This window comes from Equus asinus, chromosome X, assembly GCF_041296235.1.
Source record: "Equus asinus isolate D_3611 breed Donkey chromosome X, EquAss-T2T_v2, whole genome shotgun sequence".
Taxonomy (NCBI): domain Eukaryota; kingdom Metazoa; phylum Chordata; class Mammalia; order Perissodactyla; family Equidae; genus Equus; species Equus asinus.
In genome coordinates, this window is record NC_091820.1 from 59,874,286 (window position 1) to 59,896,349 (window position 22,064).

General features: G+C 36.0%; 1 protein-coding gene across 1 annotated transcript in view; it reads right to left on the reverse strand.

The window, feature by feature from the left end:
- Positions 1-21,704, reverse strand: part of ABCB7 (ATP binding cassette subfamily B member 7) — a 114,014-nt gene extending 92,310 nt beyond the window's left edge. The window contains exon 1 of the mRNA XM_014827412.3: positions 21,513-21,704. Within this exon, the coding sequence (XP_014682898.1) occupies positions 21,513-21,680 (168 nt within the window). The 5' untranslated portion in view covers positions 21,681-21,704. The remainder of the gene's footprint in view (positions 1-21,512) is intronic.
- Positions 21,705-22,064: the final 360 nt, after the last annotated feature.

The window sequence follows — 22,064 nt, forward strand, 5'->3', positions numbered from 1 at the left end:
ATTACTGCACCAAAGCCTTCCCTAACTTCCCTGATAAGGTCAAATCTCCATACTAGAGAGTATCATGGCAGCACCCATCTCTCAGTATAGCACTTGTCACATTTCCAATTTTGCATTTTAATTTTCTGTCATCATTTAATGTCTGTATCCCTATCTCCCCGTCCATTTGCCCCATGAATGGAAGGACCAAGTCTGTTTCCCCCGTGACCCAGAGCCTACCACACTTCCTGGCACTCAATATAGTCTTTCTATGAGTAACTGCCAAATAAACAGTTAAAATAATAAACAGCAAATCTGAGGTAATTTGATATTTTTGTTACTAACAACTCTCGTTCAAAATTGGCTCAGCCTTTCCATTGGTTTTGAACGTCCTGAGACATAAGAAGCCCAGGAAAAAAAAAAGAATGACAGTTTCATATATTCCTGAATTTCTGAATTTTCCTCTCTAAATAGTCCTTATACGTGAATCCCAAGAAGAGTTGAGCAAGGGTTAATATACATAATAAAAGTATGCTGAAGTGAATTGAATAAGAAAATCCTAAAATGATACAGTGCAACAGTCTACTAGAATTTAGGAGATCATTATCTCTTTATGCTATCTGGCATGTGATTCTTCAGTTTCTCATTTGTAAGATTAGCATAATGAAGTAGATTACCCCTAAAGTCTATTTGAATGCTAATATCCAATGAATCTATGACCCATGTGTAATTACTTCATGTACTTAAAAAGCAACTGCCTTTCAAGGGAAAACAGGATTGAAACAAAAAAACAACCCACCAATTGGGAAAAAATATTTGCAAGTCATATATCTGACAAAGGGTTAATCTCCATAATATATAAAGAACTCACACAACTCAACAACAAAAAATCAAACAACTCGATCAAAAAATGGGCAGGGGACAAGAACAGACATTTCTCCAAAGATGGTCAATAGGCACATGAAAAGATGCTCATCATCACTGATCATCCGGGAAATGCAAATCAAAACTACACTAAGATATCATCTTACACCCATCAGAATGGCAAAAATAACCAAAACAAAAAGTAACAAATGTTGGAGAGGTTGTGGAGAAAAAGGAACCATCATACACTGTTGGTGGGAATGCAAACTGGTGCAGCCACTATGGAAAACAGTATGGAGATTTCTCAAAAAATTAAAAATAAAAATATCATACGACCCACACATACCACTACTGGGTATCTATCCAAAGAACTTGAAATCAGCAATTCCAAAAGTCCTATGCACTCCTATCTTCATTGCAGAATTATTTACAATAACCAAGACGTGGAAGCAACCTAAGTGCCCATCAACTGATGACTGGATAAAGAAGATATGGTATGTGTGTGTGTGTATATATACACACACACACACACACACACATATACATACAATAGAATACTACTCAGCCATAAAAAAAGACAAAATCATCCCATTCACAACAACATGGACGGATCTTGAGGGTATTATGTTAAGTGAAATAAGCCAGATAGAGAAAGACAATCTCTGTATGACTCCACTCATATGTGGAAGTTAAACATGCAGACAAAGAGAACAGATTAGTGGCTACCAGGGGAAAGGGGGGTGGGAAGTGGGCACAAAGGGTGAAGTGGTGCACCTACAGCACGACTGACAAACAATAATGTACAACTGAAATTTCACAAGGTTGTAAACTATCATAATCTCAATAAAAAGTTAAAAAAAGTGAGAAGTGAAAAAAGAAAAGCAACTGCCTTTGCTGGCAATTAAAACGTTAACTAAGAGTCATTTGAAATGTCTCTGAAAAGTAAACAAAGTTTACTTAAATGAAATTTGGGTAGAATACAATATTTGGCCTTCCCATATGACTATCACTGAAACTTGTCTTCTATTCACTGAAATTTTATAAAGTAAAAATCTTACATGAAGTTCTTATGCAATTTCAAACACTAATAAATCAAAATTGAAAGTAAGCTTATTAAAAGACAACTACATTACATAACTGTATGTTTTCAGCCCATGTAATGAAATTAAATATATTAAGATAGTGTCTTATGACTAATCACTTGAAAACCACACTAGCTCTAAAAAAGATGTTATCACTATTCAGAGAGTTTTTCTATCATATGTGCCAACCTAAATTATTAAAGTATGAAAGTTAATGTGAAGGAATTAATAAACATTGATACGGTGATGGCTCAGATACATGTGAGTTTAAATATCAAAAATTTAACTAAGTAGTTTCACAGAAGAGTAAATAGAATAATTAACTTCAGTTTTAACTCCAAGAATCTTGGCTAATGAGGTGACAATGGGAAAATGGCAGAGTAGACAGCTCAAAACACCCATCTCGCCACAGAAAGTAAAAAACAATCAGAAATCATCAGAACCAACTTTATCAGAGGGAGTCTGTAGCCAGTAGACTTGTCTTACAAGAAATGCTAAAGGAAATTCAAGTGAAAGAATTCCAGACAGTACCTCAAAGACTACAAAGAAATGAAGATTTCCAGTAAAAGTAACTACATAGGTAAATACGAAAGTTAGTAGTATTGTATTTTTGGATTGTAACTCCACGTTTTATTTCCCACCTGACTTAAAAGACAAATGTGGAAAAATATTTATAAATCTGTTAAGGAGCACACAATGTATAAAGATATAATATATCTTAACAACATAAAGGGGAGAGAATGCACCTACATGGTAGCAGCATTTTTGTATGCTATTGAAGCTAAATTGGTATTAATTCAAACTAGACTGTTATAAATTTATGATGTTAATTGTAACGCCTATAGTAAACACTGATTTCTAAAAAATAAACACAAAATGAAAAGAGAAGGCAATCAAAATGGTACACCTAAATAATCAACCATATCTGAAAAAGGCAAGGTATGAGGGACAAAAATACTAAGTAATGTAGTGAAAACAAATAGAATACAGGCAGAAATTATTCCTACTTAGAAATAATTGTAAAAGTAAATGAATTAAACACTCCAATCAAAAGGCAAGGATTGGCTGAATGGATTAAAAAAACAAATCAACTATATACTATCTCCAAGAGAGAAAATAAAAAAGGGATGACAGGGAAAGGACAGAAAAGATATTTGGTGATGCAAGTAAGCACCAAAAGAGACCCAGAGTGGCAAAACTAGTAACAGACAAAATAGACTTTAAGGAAAAAGCTGTTACAAGGGACAAAGAAGAATATTACATATTGAGAAAATGGTCAATCCAAAACAACCAGACAGAAAATCAATAAGGAAACAAAGGATTTAAACAACACTACAGGCCAATAATCAGAACACTCCACCCAACAAAAGCAGAAAACATACTCTTCCAAAACACAAATGGAACATTCTCCAGGATAGGCCACAAGTTCAGTCAAAACAAGACTTAAAAAACTTAAGAAGACGAAACTCATATTAATTATCTTTTACCACCAAAATCAAATGAAACTAGAAATCAACAGGAAAAGGAAAATTGGAAAATCCAGACATGAGGAAATCACATAACACATTGTTAAACAACCAACAATTCAAAGAAGAAATCAAAAGGGAAATTAGAACATATCTTGAGACAAATAAAAATAAAAACAAAACCACAACATACCAAAACTTAAGAGATGCAGCAAAATCAATACTAAGAAGGAAATTTATAGCTGTAAATGCTAACATTAAAAAAGAACTCAAATCAACCACTCAACTTTGTATCTCAAGGAACCAGAAAGAGAAGAACAAACTACACCCAAAGCTAATGAAAGGAAAAAAACAATAAAGATTAGAGCAGAGATTTAAAAATCGAGAAGAGAAAAACAACAGGAAAAAAATAAATTAAACTGAGTTAGTTTTTTGAAAATATGAACAAAACTAAAAAACCCTCAGACTAGGTAAGAAAAAAAGAAAGAAGATTCAAATAAATAAAATGAGAAACAAAGGAGGGAACATTGCAATTGATGGTACAAAAATAAAAAAGATTACAGGAGAATATTATGAACAATAATATGCAAACAGATTGAACAATCTATAGGAAACAGACAAATTCTTACAAGCGTAAAAACTACCAAGACTGAATCCTAAAGAAATAAAAAATATGAACAGACCTATCACTTACTAAGAAGACTGAATCAGTAATCAAAAATCTCCAAAAAAAGAAAAGCCCAGGATAAGATGACTTCATGGGAGAACTCTACCAAATATTTAAAGAAGAATTGATACTAATCCTCCTCAAACTCTTCCAAAATATTGCAGAGGAGGGAATACTTTGAAACTTATCCTACGAGGCCACCATGACCCTGATAACAAAATCAGACAAAGATACTAGAAGAAAAGGAAACTACAGATGAATATCCCTGATGAATACTGATGCAAAAATTCTCAACAAAATACTAGAAAATCTAATTCTAAACAACACATTAAAATGAGTATACAACATGACTAAGTAAGGAATCATTCTTAGCATGCCAGGAAGGTTCAACATATGAAAACCAGTGTAATACACCACATTAATGGAATGAAGGATAAAAACCACATGACCATATAAATTGATACAGAAAAAGCATCTGATAATATTCAGTAATCTTTCAGGATAAAGACATTGAAAAATCTAGGAAAATAGGATAACTACCTCAACATAATAAAGTTCATACATGAAAAGACTACAGCTAACATCATACACAACAAGGAAAAGACTGAAAGATTTTTTCTAAGATCAGGAACAAGGCAAGGCATCCACTTTCACCATTACTATTCAACATAGTACTGGACACCCTAGTCACAGTAATTAGACAAACATCAAACAAAAAAGAAATAAATGGTATCCAAAATGGACAAGGAAGAAGTAAAATTTGCTCTGCACATGACGTAATTTTAAATGAAGAAAACCCTAAAGATTCTTAAAATAAATTGCTAGAACTAATAAAAGAATTTAGCAATGTTGCAGGATGAAAAATCAACATGAAAAAACAATTGTTTCTATAAACTAAAAGTGAACATTACAAAAAGAATCCCATTTACAATAGTATCAAAAATAATAAAGTAATTAGAAATAAACTTAACCAAGGAGGCAAAAGACTTCTACTCTGAAAACTACAAAATGTTGCAGAAAAAAAAAAGACAGGAATAAATGGAAAGACATCTTGTATTCATGGATTGGAAGACAACATTGTTTAAAAAAATCCATACTATCCATAGCTATCTACAGATTCAATGCAATCCCAATCAAAATCCCGATGGCACTTCTTGCACAAATAGAAAAAACATCCTAAAATTCATATGGAAACCCAAGGGTCCCAGAAAAGCCACAACAATCTTGAAAAAGAAAACGGAAAGTTGGAGGCCTCACACTTCCTGATTTCAAAACATATCACAAAGCAACAGCAATCAAAACAGTATGGGACTGGCATAACAACAGACATATAGATCAACAGAACATAATACAGAGCCAGGAAATATAATCCTGCCCACATGGCAAAATGATCTTCAACACGAGTGCCAAGACCACACAATGAGAGTCTCTTAGACAAATGGTAAGGGTAAATTGGATATTCACACGCAAAAGAATGAAGCTAGACTCTTACCTTACACCATACACAAAATTCAAAGTGGATTAAAGATCTATTTATTTATTTATTTATTTATTTTGAGGAAGATTAGCCCTGTGCTAACTGCTGCCAATCCTCCTCTTTTTGCTGAGGAAGACTGGCCCTGAGCTAACATCCGTGCCCTTCTTCCTCTACTTTATGCAGGACGCCTACCACAGCATGGCTTGCCAAGCTGTGTTGTGTCCACACCCAGGATCCGAACCGGTGAACCCTGGGCCACTGAAGCAGAACGTGTGCACTTAACTGCTGTGCCACTGGGCCAGCCCCTGGATTAAAGATCTAAACATAAGTAAAAAACTATAAAACTTCAAAAAGAAAACAGGAAAACATCATGACATTGGATTTGGCAATATTTTCTTGAATAGCAATATCAAAAGCACAGGCAACAAAAGCAAAAATACACAAATGGGAGTACATCAAATTTTACAACTTCTGCACATCAAAGGAAACAATCAACAGAGCGAAAATGCAACTTATGGAATGGGAGAAAATACTTGCAAACCATATATCTGATAAGGGGTCAATATCTAAAATATATATACACAACTCATACAACTCAGTAGAAAAAAAATCCAATTTAAAAACGGCCAGAGGAACTGAATAGTCATTTCTCCAGAGAAGACATACAAATAACCAACAGGTACATGAAAAGGTACTCAACATCATTAATCATCAGAGAAATGCAAATCAAAACCACAATGAGGTATCACTTCATATCTGTTAGAATGGTTGTCATCAAAAAGACAGGAGATAACAAGTGTTGACGAGGATGTGAAGAAAAGGGAACCCTTGTGTACTGCTGGTGGGAATGTAAATTGGTGCAGCCACTATGGAAAACAGAATGGAGGCTCCTCAAAAAATTAAAAATAGAACTATCACATGATCCAGCAATTCCACTTCTGGGTATTTATCTGAAGGAAATGAAATCACTATCTTGAAGAGACATCTGCACCACCACATCACTGCAGAATTATTTACAACAGCCATGACATATAAACAACCTAAGTGTCCACTGATGAGTGAGTGTATAAAGAAGTTACAGTATGTATATACAACAGAATATTATTCAGCCATAAAAAAGAAGGAAATCCTGCCATTTGCAACAACATGGAACTTGAGGACACTATGCTAAGTGAAATAACACACATAGAGAAAGACAAATGCTATTTGCTATCACATATATGTAGAATCTAAAAAACCCAACTCATAAAAACAGAACACATTGATGGTTGTCAGAGGCAGGTGGTGCGAAGTGGGGAAAATGGGTAAAGGTGATCAAAAGGTGCAAACTTCCTGTTATAAGATAAATAACTTCTGGGAATGTCATATATGGCAGGGTGACATAGTTAACAATACTGTATTACATATTTCAAAGTTACTAAGAGCAAATCTCAAAAGATCTCATCATAAGAAAAAAAACTGTAACCATGCGAGGTGACAGATGTTAATTAAACTTACTGTGGTAATCATTTCACAATATTTACATATCAAAAATCATTATTGTATACCTTAAACTAACACATTATATGTCAATTATATCTCAATAAAACTTGAAAAATAAAAACAAAAACAAAAGTAGACTCAGGTATATAGCCACGTAAGATCAAGTCAACTAAAAACCAGGCTAAGTTTTGACATGTTTCTGTGTGAGTGTGCACGTGTAGGGTCAGTGGTTTATTTGGGGTGAATCATAATAATCACCAATGTTATGAACTGATAAACTGAGTAGTGGGATAATTTAACTTGAACCATCCTATTTAAATATTATTAATTCAAACTAACATTTTTTGTGAGTATAGGTGGGAAGCTTCCTGAATTAGAAATAATGTTAAACAAATGGTAGGCAATTCAAGTATCACTTGTTTGTATTTAAATTGACCTTACTAAAAAATTTTAAGCAGTTTGCACGTGTCATTTAAGTATTTTTCTCCAGTCTCGTTTGCACTGGTAATTTACTCAGCAAAAGTTTTTTTTATCGTACAAAGGTAATCCTCAGTCCTGCTCTCACCTAGATTTGCCATAAATTCCCAGACAGTGAGACATGGATAAATGTGTTTACTGGGGCAAAAACAGACATTTGTAAAATTTTAGTCCTACTTTCACTCTGGGTTGCCTTTCATTCTTTCATTGACTGATGCGAAGTAGCAAATATTAATTAAAAAAAAACAAATTAATTAAATGCCTCTGCATGTCATCCAGAGCCAAGGAGTTACCCCAAGAACGTATGGGGCTCTTGTCAGTCTAGCAGTGCAGGAGACAGACAGCACAGCATGGTGACACAGGAGCTCCAGGAACATGGAACTCTCTACGTCAAAGCTTCAGTGGCTTCTCATCTCTCAGGACAAAATCCAAATGCCTTACCATGTCTTTCAATGCCTTGGTTGACCCACCTTCACCCATGTCTCTGGCCTCAGCTCACTGCTTGCTGGGCTCCTGCAGCCACACCAGCTTCTTTCTGTTCCTCAAACCCCCAGACCCATTGCTGCCTCAGGGGAAGTCATCAATTTGTGTTTTTGGACAGAGGCCTTTATGGAGAGATTTAACTAAGAGAGCCTGGGCCCACACATGTGCTTCAAGCCATTCACTTATCACCCAGCTGTTGTAGTCAGACTGTCTACTAGGATTCAGCATGTGCCAGGCCCTGTGGTCCCTGTCCCCAAGGACCGATTACTCTGCAAAATATAAAAATATAAATAACTAAAGACAAACATAACCTGAAAGTGAAGGAATGGAAAAAGATATTTCATGCAATTGGTAACCGAAGGAGAGCAAGGATGGTTATATTTACATCAGACAAAACAGATTTTAAGTCTAAAACTGTCTCTAGAGACAAAAAATGTCATTATATAATGATAAAAGTGTTAATTCAGCAGGAGGGTATAATAGTATAAATACATACACACCCAACATCAGAGCACCTAAATATACAAAGCAAATATTGACAGACCTAAAGGCAGTATAATAAGGAATAGCACACCAAGACAGAAAATCAATTAAGAAACAGCTGACTCAAACAACACTATAGACCAAATGGACCTAAAAGACATACAGAATTTTCCACACAATGGCAAAAGAATACACATTCTTCTCAAGCTCACACAGAACATTCTCCAGGATAGATTATACGTTAGGTCACAAAACACGTCAACAAATTTAAGAAGCTGGAAATCATTCCAAGTATGTTTTCCAACCACAATGGAACGAAACTAGAAATCATTAATAGCCACAAAACAAGAAAATTTACAAATACTTGGAAACTAAACAACAAAATCTTGACCAACCATTGTGTCAAATGGAAATCAAAAGGGAATTTAAAAGGTATCTCGAGACAAGCAGAAAAACATAACATACCAAAATTTATGGAATGCAGCAAAAGTAGTAATGACAGGGAAGTTTATAGTGATACATATCTACATTAAAAAAGAAGAAAAATCTCTGCAATAGACTGAATTTTTGCATCCCTCCAAAATTCACACATTAAAACCTAATCCACAATGCAAGGGTATTTGGAGGTGGTGCCTTTGAAAAGTGACCAGGTCGTGAAGGTACAGCCTCATTAATGGAATTAGCGCCTTATGAAAGAGACCCCAGAGAGATGTCTCAGCCATTCCACCATGTAAGGATACGATGAAAAGACAGCCATCTACGAACAAGCAAGTGGGCCCTCACCAGACACTGAATCTCCTGGCGCCTTGATCTTGGACTTCCCAGCTTTCAGAAGTGTGAAAAATAAATTTCTGCTGTTTATAAGCCACCAGTGTATGGCATTTTATTAGAGCAGTCTGAACTAAGATAATCTCAAATAAAAAACCAAATTTTTCACCTCAAGGTAGATAAAGAAGAACAAAGAAACCCAAAGATAGTGGAAAGAAGGAAATAATACAGAGTAGAGCAGAAATAAATCAAACAGAAAATTAAAAAACAATACAAAAAAATCAATGAACCAGGAGTTGATTTTTTAAACAAATAAACAAAATTGACAAGGTTTTTACAAGACTGAGAAAAAAGCAAGATCCAAATAAATAAAATGAGAAATGAAAGAACAGACAATATAACAGACGCCTCAGAAATATAAAGGATCATAAGGGACTACAGTGAACTATACGCCAAGAATCTAGATAACCTAGGAAGAATGGATAAATTCCTAGAAACATACAAAACACCAAAGCTGAGTCAAAAAGAAACAGAAAGACTGAACAGACCAGTGACAAATAAGGAGATTGAATCAGTAGTCAAAAACCTCTCGACAAAGAAAAGCCCAGGACCTGATGGCTACAAGGGTAAATTCTACCAAACATTCCAAGAATTCATATCAATCATTAAACTCTCCCAAAAATTAGATGCAGGAACACTTCCAAACCATTTTATGAGGACAGCATCACCCTGATACCAAAACCAGACAAAGACACTACAAGAAAAGTACAGGCCAATACTCCTGAAGAACATAGATGCAAAAATGCTCAATAAAATCCTAGGAAACCAAATTCAACAGCACATTAAAGGATCATACACCATAACCAAGTGGGATTTATCCCTGGGATACAAGGATGGTTCAGCATACGCATTTCAACCAATGTGATACATCACAACAACAAAATGAAAAAAACATGATCATCTCAGTAGATGCTGAAAAAGTACTTAAAGTTCAACACATATTCACAGTTAAAACTTAGCAAAATAAGTATAGAAGAAATTTATCTCAACAAAATAAAGGTCATATATGAAAAGCTCACAGCTAACATCATACTCAATGGGAAAAACTGTAAGTGCCCCTTTAGGATCTGATACAAGAGAATAATGCCCACTCTGGCCACCTCTTCTCAACATAGTACTGAAAGTTCTAGCCAGAGCTATTAGACAAGAAAAAGAAATAATATTAGTCATCCAAGCCAGAAAAGAAGAAATAAAATTATCTCTGCAGATGACATGATCACATATGTAGAAAACCCTAAAGATTCAACAAAAAGACTGTTAGAACTAATAAACAAATTCAGTAAAGTCACAAGACACAAAATCAATACACAAAAATCAGTTGTGTTTCTATACACAAACAATGAACTATCTGAATAGGAAATTAAGAAAACAATCTCGAGGCTGGTCCCATGGCCAAGTGGTTGGGTTCACACACTGCTTCAGCAGCCCAGGGTTTCACCGATGCACATCCTGGTTGCAGACCTAGCACTGTTCATCAAGCCATGCTGAGGTGGCATCCCACATAGCAAAACTAGAAGGACCTGCAACTAGAATAAACAACTATGTACTGAGGGGGGCTTTGGAGAGAAGAACAAGAAGAAAAAAAGATTGGGAACAGATGGTAGCTCAGGTGCCAAAAAAAAAAAAGAAATTGGAACCTTCGGACATTGCTGGTAAAAACACAAAATGGTTCAGCTGCTGTGGAAAATAGTTTTGCAGTTCCTCAAAAAGTTAAACACAAAATTACCACATGACCACTTAATTCCATTCCTAGGTATATAATCAAAAGAACTGAAAAGAGGAGCACCTACATATATAGAACAAATACTAACAGAATTGAAAACAGAAATAGCAATACTGACAGAGAATCAATAAGGAATCAGCAGTTTTGAACAACACTATAGACCAAATGGACCTAATGGACATATACAGAATATTCCATCCAACAGCATTCTTCTCAAGTGCACACAGAACATTTTCTAGGATAGTTCATATGTTAGACCACAAAACTATTCTTCGTAAATTTAAGAAGATTGAAATCATACCAAGTATCTTTTCTAACCACAATGGTATGAAACTAAAAATCAATAACAGACGGAAAGCAGGAAAATTTCCAAATACATGGAAAGAAAACAAGACATTCCTGAACAACCAATGGATCAAAAAAAATCAAAAGGGAAATTAAAACATCTCTTGAGACAAACAAAACTGGAAACACACATACTAAAACTTATGGGCTGCAGCAAAAGTAGTTCTAAGAGTGACGTTTATAGCAATACATGCATACATCGAGAAAAAAGAAAGATCTGAAATAAACTTTACACCTCAGGGAACTAAAACAAACTAAGCCCAAAGTTAGCAGAAGGAAGGAAATAATACAGATTAGAGCAGAAATAAATGAAACAGAGAACAGGAAGACAATAGAAAAGATTAACAAAACTAAGAGTTGGTTCTCTGAAAAGATAAAGAAAATTGACAAACTTTTAGCTAGACTAACCAAGAAAAAGAGATAGGACTCAAATAAATAAAATCAGAAATGAAAGAGGAGACATTACAACTGATACCACAAAAGTATAAGGCATCATAAGAGATACTACAAACAACTATACAGTAACAAATTGTGGACAACCTAGAGTAAATGGATAAATTCCTAGAAACATACAACCTACTAAGACTGATCAGGAACAGAAAATACAACATGATGACTATAGTTAACAATACTGTATTGTCTATTTGAAAGTTGCTAATAGTGTAGATCTTAAAAGTTCTCATCACAAGAAAAAAAACTAACTGTGAAGTGATGGATGTTAACTAAACTTATTGTGGTAATCATCTCACAATATATACATATATCAAATAATTATGTTGTACACCTTAAACCTAAACAATGTTATATGTCAAGAATATCTCAATAAAACTGGGGAAAAAAAGCGAAAAAAAATTGAAAACAGGTACTCAAACAAGTACATGTACATGCTTATTTATAACAGCACTATTAATAATAGCCAATAGGTAGAAATAGCCCAAATGTCCTCAACCGATGAATGGATTAAAAACATGCAGTATACAAATACACACACAAAGAAATATTATCCAGCCATAAAACGGGATGAAGTATTGATACATGCTACAATGTGGATGAACCTCTGAAAGATTATGCTAAGTGAAAGAAGCCAGACACAAAAGGTCACGTATTGTATGATCCCATTCATATGAAGTATCTAGAACAGATAAATCCATAGACATAGGATGCAGACTGATGGTTGCTGGGATGCTGGTGGGAGGGAGGAATGAGAAAGAGGTTTTAATGGGTAAGGGCTTTTACTTTGGAGTGATGGAAATAAATGCTTTGGAATTAGACAGAGGTGGTAGTTGCACTACACTCTGAATATACTACATGTCACTGAATCGTTCACTTAAAAATGGTTAATTTTATATTATGTAAATATCAACTAGTATTTTGCAAAAAGTAATCTATGACGGAATTATATCAAGGGTATTTAATCAGAAGTAACAAATGAAGAGTTAGACACATTTCTGAAGATAAAGCGTTTATCAAATAAAATAATAATCACAATTTTTTTCCAAGAAGACTATTTTAAAAGGTAATGCTCTCATCGCCCTTTAGATTAAATGGTCTCACAGGTCTTATGTGAAATTGGTTGTTAACATTTCTAATGGAAAGTTTATTAAATTGTGTTAGGCCAGTTTTATCTGTGGATATTCACAGTCCCCAGAATGTAAGAACTGATCATGTTTTAAAACTGTATAGTCTTGCAGCATCCAGATCTTGGTTTCTAAATACTGTTTTCCAATAAAAGGTACAAGGTTCCTTGTAGAAAGGGCTGATTTCAGGGCCAGGGCAGAGAAAAATCTAAGATGAACCTGGAACATTGTGGGGTGCCAGAAAGTAAGGAAGTGCTTGAAAAAGGATGGGGCCATGTCCAAAGGACAGCGGAGCCAATCTAAAGGAGCTTCCAATGGCCCAGAGCTAGGACAACTAGAGCAACAACAAAAAAAATGAGAGTATTGGATTATAACTCATAGAATATAGTTTATTAAAATCTATGAGTTCATCCTGATATAAATAAGTAAACAATTAAATGAGGGAAAGGGGACAGCTCTTCCTTACAGAAGAATTCCAATTAATAAACGTAGAAGGAATGAGGAAAACAGAAAAACATAATTAGGCAAACACCAAAGTAATAATTATTGTAGACAAGATCCACTGATCCATGCTAATATTAGCTGGTGAAAGTTCAGGGAGAAACATGGTATTTGCCTACTCTCAAAGAATCTTCCTCAAGGTGTTTTTTAATTACAAAGGAGAAAATAGTACTTTTCATTGGAGAAACCCGATAGACACCACCTTAACCAAGCAATGGAGGTTAACATCACCAGTAACAAGACATATCAACACCATGTACCCCTGGATATGATACACTGAGAAGGACACAACATAATGCCTTACTGCTTAAGACACTATAATATGGGTTCTACCCCCAAATCACCACTGAAACTGTTTTTATCAGGAATACTAATTGAGCTATTAATTGCTAAATAATATTTTGCATATTCATCTTACGTACCCTCTCCATTGCATAAAACTATTGACCATTCCTTCCTTTCTGAAACTCTTTCCTCCCTTGGCTTATAGAATACCAATCTACCTCCATTCCTTTAACCTCCCTGGCCACTGTGTACTCTCCTTCTTGGATTACTCTTTCATTTAAATATTGGAGATCGCAGGAGTCTCTTCCTTAGCCCTCTATTTTTTTCTCATTCTATATAGTCTCTAGAAGTTATCCAAGGCGACTATAAAGAAAAAATTACCTCCAGGAAGATTCTTAAACTACCTCAAACCCAGATCTCTTTCTTGAGTGAGTACCTACATATATACAACTTTTTGTTAGACATTTTCATCATGGTATCTCACAGCTAGCTTAAACTCCATATTTCCCAAGCTGAACTCACCATTTTCTCCATCTTCTCCAACCCCTCAAATTGGCTCCTCCCCATCTTAGTTAATAGCATCACTAACCACCCAGCTGCTTAAGCCAGACACCTGTGAATTATTCTCTACTCTTTATTTCTTCTTTACCCTCTGTATCAAACCACTCACTAACTCCTGTCAACTTTACCTCCTAAATATCTCTGTCACAGCCTTATTTGAGGTCATCAACCCTTCCTTCCAATATTACCATTAAACTCTCTAATATTCCATCCAAACCAAAAGTCTCTCAACCTCCAATCCTGTCCACTTCCAATCCAGCCTCCAAACTATAGCTTTTCCAAAGAAGACATGTTATTTAATATCTTTTGCCCTAAAATACCCTTTCCTCATTCATCCACCAGGCCAACATCTACCTACAAGTCCTTCGATACTCATCTATAAATTCTTTGTTTGGAAAGTCTTCCCTGACCTCTCTAGACTGAGGGTGGTTCTCCACCTCTGGGCTCCCATAAAATCCTGCATATATCTCTATGAAAGCATGTACCACACCTTATTTGAATAGTTGGTTACCTGTGTTCTCCTATAAATCGTGAATTCCTGGAGGGAAAAGGCTATTCCTTGTTCATGGTTGTAGCCCCAGTGTCTAGTACCATGTCTGCCAAACAGGTACACAATAAATGTTTGTTAAAAGACTGGCTGAAGATGGTGGTGGCAAGTTCTTTTTGTAAATGTAGAGCTGTGTTCGGAGGTGGTAAACTCTAGAAACATGAGTATAGTATGATTTTGCTACTTTTGTACATATGACGATATTCTAAACTAATAATATATAATAATTCATTTAAAAGATAGTTTTACAATAGGTTTATTTAAATATATTTACTCTGGATATTCATCAAAGCAATAGATTATAGCTGCACAAAGGGTCCTAAATAAGAAGTAATATTCATCAGTTTGAGTTGTGAAAAGTAGAGCTAGCATGCTGAAGGGGAAAGAGATGAGTGAAAAGACCTGGGTTGTAGTGTCAGTTCTGTACAACGTAACTGGACTGCTTGAGAAGCATTCAAAACAGAAACAAAGATGGTAGCCTAACCACAAGAGCTATATAACAGTCCCCACAAAATGCATTACCAAAGATGGTCTTTTATTATAGAGCCATAAGCCAAAATTGCAATGGCAAAGTTTAAAGCACCTTACCATTCACAAACTACTTTCACAAAAATCATTTCACTTGATCCTCCCCAGAACTGTGGGAGAAAGGTCTTGTTAAAATGCCCATTTTACAGAGTAAAAACACTGAGATGAGATAAAGTAGATAAGACAAAGTAATACTCTCCTGCTTCAAAACCTTTCAAAGTCTTTTCATGATACAAGAATGCTTGGTGATAAATCCTGACAACTCTTCATCATAACAGGTAGTGTAGGCCCTTATCAATTCTACATTACTTCAATATCCTCCTAACTGATATCTCTATCTCCAATCCCGGCCTATCTCCAATCTATCCTTTAAACTGTAGCCAGAATCATACTCCTAAAATAAATTTGATAGTATTATCTCCTACTTAAAACTAGATTCTAGACCAGCCATGTCCAGTAGAACTTTCTGTGACGATGAAAATGTTCTATATCTGTAAGGTCAAACACAACAGCCACTTGGCTACACGTGGCTATTGAGTACTTGGAACATGTCTAGTGTGACTAAGCTACTAAGTTCTTAATTTCAGTTAATTTTACTTAATTTTAATTGAAGTTTAAAAAAACCACATGTGGCTAATGTCTACTGTATCGGACATTGTAGCTCTAAGCAACAGGGACCCTTTATTTGTCTCTGATTCTCGTGAAAACCAATGAATAAATAAATAGGAACAGGAAAAGTGAAATGTTAAAGCATTTTGTAAACTATAAACACTATAAAATTATTTTAAGTATAGATTATACCCAAGTATTTATAGTTGCCTTTTTCTTTCTTTCTTCTATTCTTTTTTGCTTTTCTTTATTTTCTAATCTCTCAGTAGTTGGTATGTACTGTTTTGGTAATTTTTTTTTAAATATAGGAACTTGATTTTGAAAAAAGAAACATGAGAATAGCTCTTTATTAGGTAGCATCAAATATGTAGAACACCTATGTTATACAGAAATTGAAAAAACCACTGAAATGAAGAGGAAATACTGGGACTCAATCTTCAAAGAATCCCCCAATTCTCTTGTAAAGTGATAACCAAAAATTGGCTAATTCTAAAAGCTGAAGATTACTTCCTGGAAAGCTTGTTAAACATGTTAAAGATCTTTTTACATTACACAAAATAATCATTAAGTCATATACAAGTATGTCAAAATGCATTAATTGTAGACAAAACAAACTAGAGTTCAATACATGAACACATTCATGCAACCTATTCAAAAAGGTCAGATCACCAATTGAAAAGCTTAAATATGACTGTTCTCATTATAAAAACAATTATATCAAACAATGCCAAAGTATCTATAATAACAAGTGAAAGTTCCTTTTTACTGTCCTCTAGCCTCCCAACCCACCCCCTCTCGAGAGATATGTTTGGAGTATATTCCCTCAGTTTTCTATGTATTTGCATACACACACACACACACACACACACACACAGAGTTATGGACTAAACTGTGTCTCCCTCAAATTCATGTTGAAGTCCTAACGCCCAGTACCTCAAATGCGTCTGTATGTGGAGATAGGGCCCTTAAAGAGGTAATCAAGGTTAAATGAGGTCATTAGGATGGGCTCTAACCTAATATGACTGGTGTACATACAAGAAGAGATTAGGACACTGACATGCACAGAGAATGACCTTGTGAGGACAGAGGAAAAACGAGCCATCTGCAAGCCAAGGAGGGATGTCTCAGAAGAAATCAACCCTGCTGACACCTTAATCTCAGACTTCTAGCTTCCAGAACTGTGAGAAAATAAATTTCTTTTTAAGCTACGGAGTCTGTGGTACTTTGTTATGGCAGCCCTAGCAAACTAATACATACACACACACGTACACACACACACACACACGTTAAGGCACCATAATTAAGAGTAGTTGAAGAAAGAGTTCATACCTGGCCAAATATTCATGCACTTAAAAATACAAATATATTACAAGTCATAATACAAATTACTTGAGATCAATGAAAATAATTAAATAAGTAAATCAAAATAGAAGCCTCAACTTCTCTTTTCCAGTTTGCTTTGAAAAGCATGATAAGTAAATAGTTTAAAAGCCTACTTTCCTAAAACATCAGTTTCTGAGAAACTACACTCTTAGGATACAGTTTCTCCACTCTAATGTCCCCTTCCCCTCTGGATGCAGTAAAGAAAACTTAACTGGAGAACTAACGAACAAAGCCAAAATACAGCCTGCAGTTAAAATTTCTACAAAGAGTACAATTTTATACATCTTAGTCCTCAAAGAATTACATCTTGTAAGTCATTTTTTTCTTAGCAAAAGATACTAATAAAATAACTTGAAAATTTTAGGATTAAAAAGCATGTGTACTTTAGTTATGGAACTAAAAACTGACATTCAGTGATGCTACCTGACCACAGTACCACCTAATGACAGAAATGCAATGAACAAACTTAAGAGGTTATCCGCAAGCTAAATAACTCCACAATTAGATTATGATTTTGCTGAAATACACATTTTATGAAGAAAATGAACCTTTGATTCCAAATGTACAGCACCAAAGCAAATAGTATTTATTCTTATGTTGGACTTTGTTTTGATTTGGTTATAGGGCTTAATCATCCATTTCACAAATATTTTCTAAGTGCTTACTACATGTAAGATACCATGCCTGGCTCTGTGGAAGATAAAAAAGACGATTGGAATGTATCTGCCTTTTAGGTGAATAAAATCTTATCTCCTCTACAAGACACACATGGTAACTACTTGTAGAAAAACGTGTTACAGGAGTTCAGAGGAGAAAGAATTCAGTGTCTTATAAGTTTATAAGAAATGGTTCTATGGAATAAGCTGGACCTTGAGCTAATATTTGAAAAACAGGGAGGAGTCAAAGGGAGGGCATTTCAGACAGAGGGTATGGCATAAATGAAGGAACAAAAACAAAACAGCACAAGGTCCAAGGAGCAGCAATCCAGGTGGTTTGAGGGGGAGAGTATTTACAGAGAAATAGTTAACAATATGGCTAGCAAGCAGGTTAGGTGGAAATCCTTTAGGGCCAAGATATTGAGACGACTGAAGTCCACAAGCAGGGAAGTGACACTTATCAGAGTTGTGCTTTAGGAAGAATAATCTGGATGTATTGTGTGGGATGAATTGGAAGGGTAAATGCCTGGAGGCAGTGAGAAATGTCAACAAATATTTATTGTGTGCTTAGTGTCTACCAGAGTCTTATTTACCCTCACATACATACCTGATACACAAAAGGCAATAAATGAATGAATAGCCTTAAAAACTGTCATTTATCTATACTAGGACTTAGTTTCCTCATCTGCAAAATAAGAAAGGCTGGATATGATTTTCTTAAAATCAGCACTGTTCAGTAGAACTCTCTGCAGTGATGGAAATGTTCCATATCTGCATGGTTTTTCAGCCCTTGAAATGCAGCTAATTCAAATGAGGAATTAAATTTTTTATTTAAATTTTAATTTTATTAGCCACATGAAGCTAGTGACTACCAGATCACACAGCATAGATCTAGGGCATAATCCTGTGTGAAAAACACATTTTATAATGCATCCCAGTAATGCCATACATGTGGGAGTGTGTACATATATGTGTGTGGCTGTGTGTGTGTGTGTGTGTATATAAAAAAACAAAAGTACATAAAATAATACCTCCCTTAATATGTATAAAGCACTGATGTTTTCTTTCGTATTCTACTGAATTTCATCTAAAAAAAGCACTGATCCAATCCACTAATATGATTTCATATGACTGCACTAAGGTTCCTTTCAGCTCTAAAATATTACGCTATATACTGATTGTCCTAAAAGTATGCATTCAACACTTATTTTGTGATCTTAATCACAAGTCACTAATTTGAAGGTGTCTCAGATTATATCAGGTTCTACTTTAAAAGCCTTATAATCATTCTTTCGTCTCCCTGTTAAATCCACATTTTTTTGTTTGTTTGTTTAAAGATTTTATTTTTTCCTTTTTCTCCCCAAAGCCCCCCGATACATAGTTGTATATTCTTCGTTGTGGGTCCTTCTAGTTGTGGCATGTGGGACGCTGCCTCAGCATGGTTTGATGAGCAGTGCCATGTCCGCGCCCAGGATTCGAACCAACGAAACACTGGGCCGCCTGCAGCAGAGCGCGTGAACTTAACCACTCGACCACGGGGCCAGCCCCTAAATCCACATTTTTAAAAAAGATGGCAAGAGTTCTACTTTGAAGAAGTAGAAAACAAAGGTAACATCTTTCCCTTGTTTTTCAGACTTCAGAAATGGTAACCAAAGGAAATGGGAGGATGCAGAGAAGAGAGTGGAGGAAGGAAGGAAGTTGTGGGGATGAGGTTCGTGAAAAGAAAGCTAATTTTTTATTGTCACCACCTCCTCTGAAAGTCCTAATAACTTCTCCTACCACCTCATTCTCCCAGCTTGATAAAGTCCTAAAAATTTATCTTAACTTCATCTGGCTTATTACAGGACCACAGAACAAGAATAGTTCCCAAGAGATCACGTTACAAATGTCGACTACGAAGTGCTTTAAAAACCTTAATAAAATGACCTGGATTTACTTCTCTAGCCTCATCTGCCACTTCCTACCTTGAACTCCTTGCTAGTCTAAACTATATGCAGTTCTACAAAAGGTCCATGCTCTCTCTTACCTGTGGGCCTTTGCACATGCTAGTCATTCTTTAACTAGCTAATTTCTAATTTTTCAGGCCTTGGCTTAGATATCAGTTACTCAAGGAAACTTCCCCACCTCAAGATTAGACTTGATGCCCCTCATGTGTACTCTTCCAGTACTTTATACCTTCCCCATCATTGCACTACTGTATTATAACTGCCTGTTTAGTTATCTATTTCCCCTACTAGATTTTAAACTCTTTAAGGACAGGGCCTATATTTTGTTCTGTTCACTGCTGTAAAGGTGTTCAATAATTACTGAAGGAACAAATGTATATAATTCTCCCTGCATCCCACATTTCTAGTGTCATTTCCTAGTCTCCCTTCTTGGAATGTTCTCTCTAGTTCTATCACCAGCACAAGATCCTCTCTATAATCTGGTCCTTAATTATCACCATTTCTTTCGGATGCCTACAGCCCTTACTGTTCATCTAATATTTAACCTACTACCTTGCTTTTTAGTTACTCTTGTAATGCACAGTTCCAATCTCCTTAACTAAATCGACTGATCTTGAAGGCATTACTGTATATTTCTCTTGGTAACCTATTATCCAGCATAGTGCTATGTACCTACTACACATTAAATATCTGTTGACAAAGAATCAAAATTTAAGAGGTTGTTTCTCATACAAAGCTGACAATACTTTAGTGAGTGATGAACAAGTGGTGGCAATTAAACTTTTTCTCACTATATAGGAAATAAAAAGATATACTGAAGTACAGCAAGCATCAATAATTTAAAAAAAAACTGTTCCTGAGAGAGAGGTAATAATGGATGCAAATATTAAGGAGCACTATAACCATAGTTACATTCATTAGTTAAAGATAAGTAGCCTTATGGCGTCCAAAGTGACCTGTGTACACAGAAGAACACTATATTCAGATCAAAGGACAAACGTGTTTACATATGAATTTAGGGCGGTCTATGTTTTGGAGAGAAAGATAATTATGGTTCTGGCCTATCAAGGAGCACTGTCTGTCAGCAAGGGAGTTAACTGGTGCCAACTCAATTTGCCACTTGTTCATAGGTAGCTTGCTGTCATCCTAACAAATTGCTACTTCCGACTGAGTAAAATCTGAACCACAGGCAAACTGGTCCCAAATTCCATTACTAACTTTGGAAAGTAGCCCAGTTTTCCTTGCATTTAGAAAAGTAAGCAGTTTGGGAATGGTGTCTACCTCATCTCCTAAACTCAGGAAAAAACTGTAAATCCTGCGAGTCACCAGCGCTCCAGGTGCACTCTGCCCGGAACCTCCCGTCCTGTTTCCATTTACTGTACCCCAAAGGTTTTTTTCACCCCGTCCTCAAATTACTAACCCTAACCTCCTTCACTTACTGTTGCTCCGAGTTAGCCCTGACAGCCTTTCTTCTTGGCGCCGTCTCTGACCCGAGGACAACCTTTTCCCTATAGGTCCACTCGTCCTTCACCCTACTACTCTTCCATGCGAACGGCATCTCACCTGGGAGGTTCGAGCGGTTCCCGAGGCGCCGAGCTGACGAGACCTCCATTGTGGACCTGGGCCGCGGACAGTGACTAGAGGCCGAATCAGAATCGCGGCGCGCCGGCGCTTTTCGAAAGCAGCCGCCGCGGCGACCCACCGCCAAGAATGTATCGCGAGCAGCGCCATCTTGAGCGAGGAAAGAGGAACCGAGAGCAGAGGATTGTGGGACGCTGGCGGACCTTAATCCTCTCTCCCCTCCCCCTCGTTTTCCCAGGGCCCCGGACCGGAAATAGCTTGTCTCTAAAGAGTCAGATGCCTTGGCGCGACCACTTTTCTTCTTTCTGGGCCGGCGTTTGCGTGTTTTTCTTTTTACACAACCGGGAATATCGGAGTAACATTGTCTTTCTCTGTTTCCCTAGATTTGCCAGGTAATATATGGGATGGTCAGTTAAATTTGAATTTCAGATAAACAAGGAATCACTTTTTAGTATAGGTATTTCCTAAATATTGCATTTGCTAAATCTGGCAACCTTGTTTGGTCCGACATCCCACTATTCTCTTACCACCTCG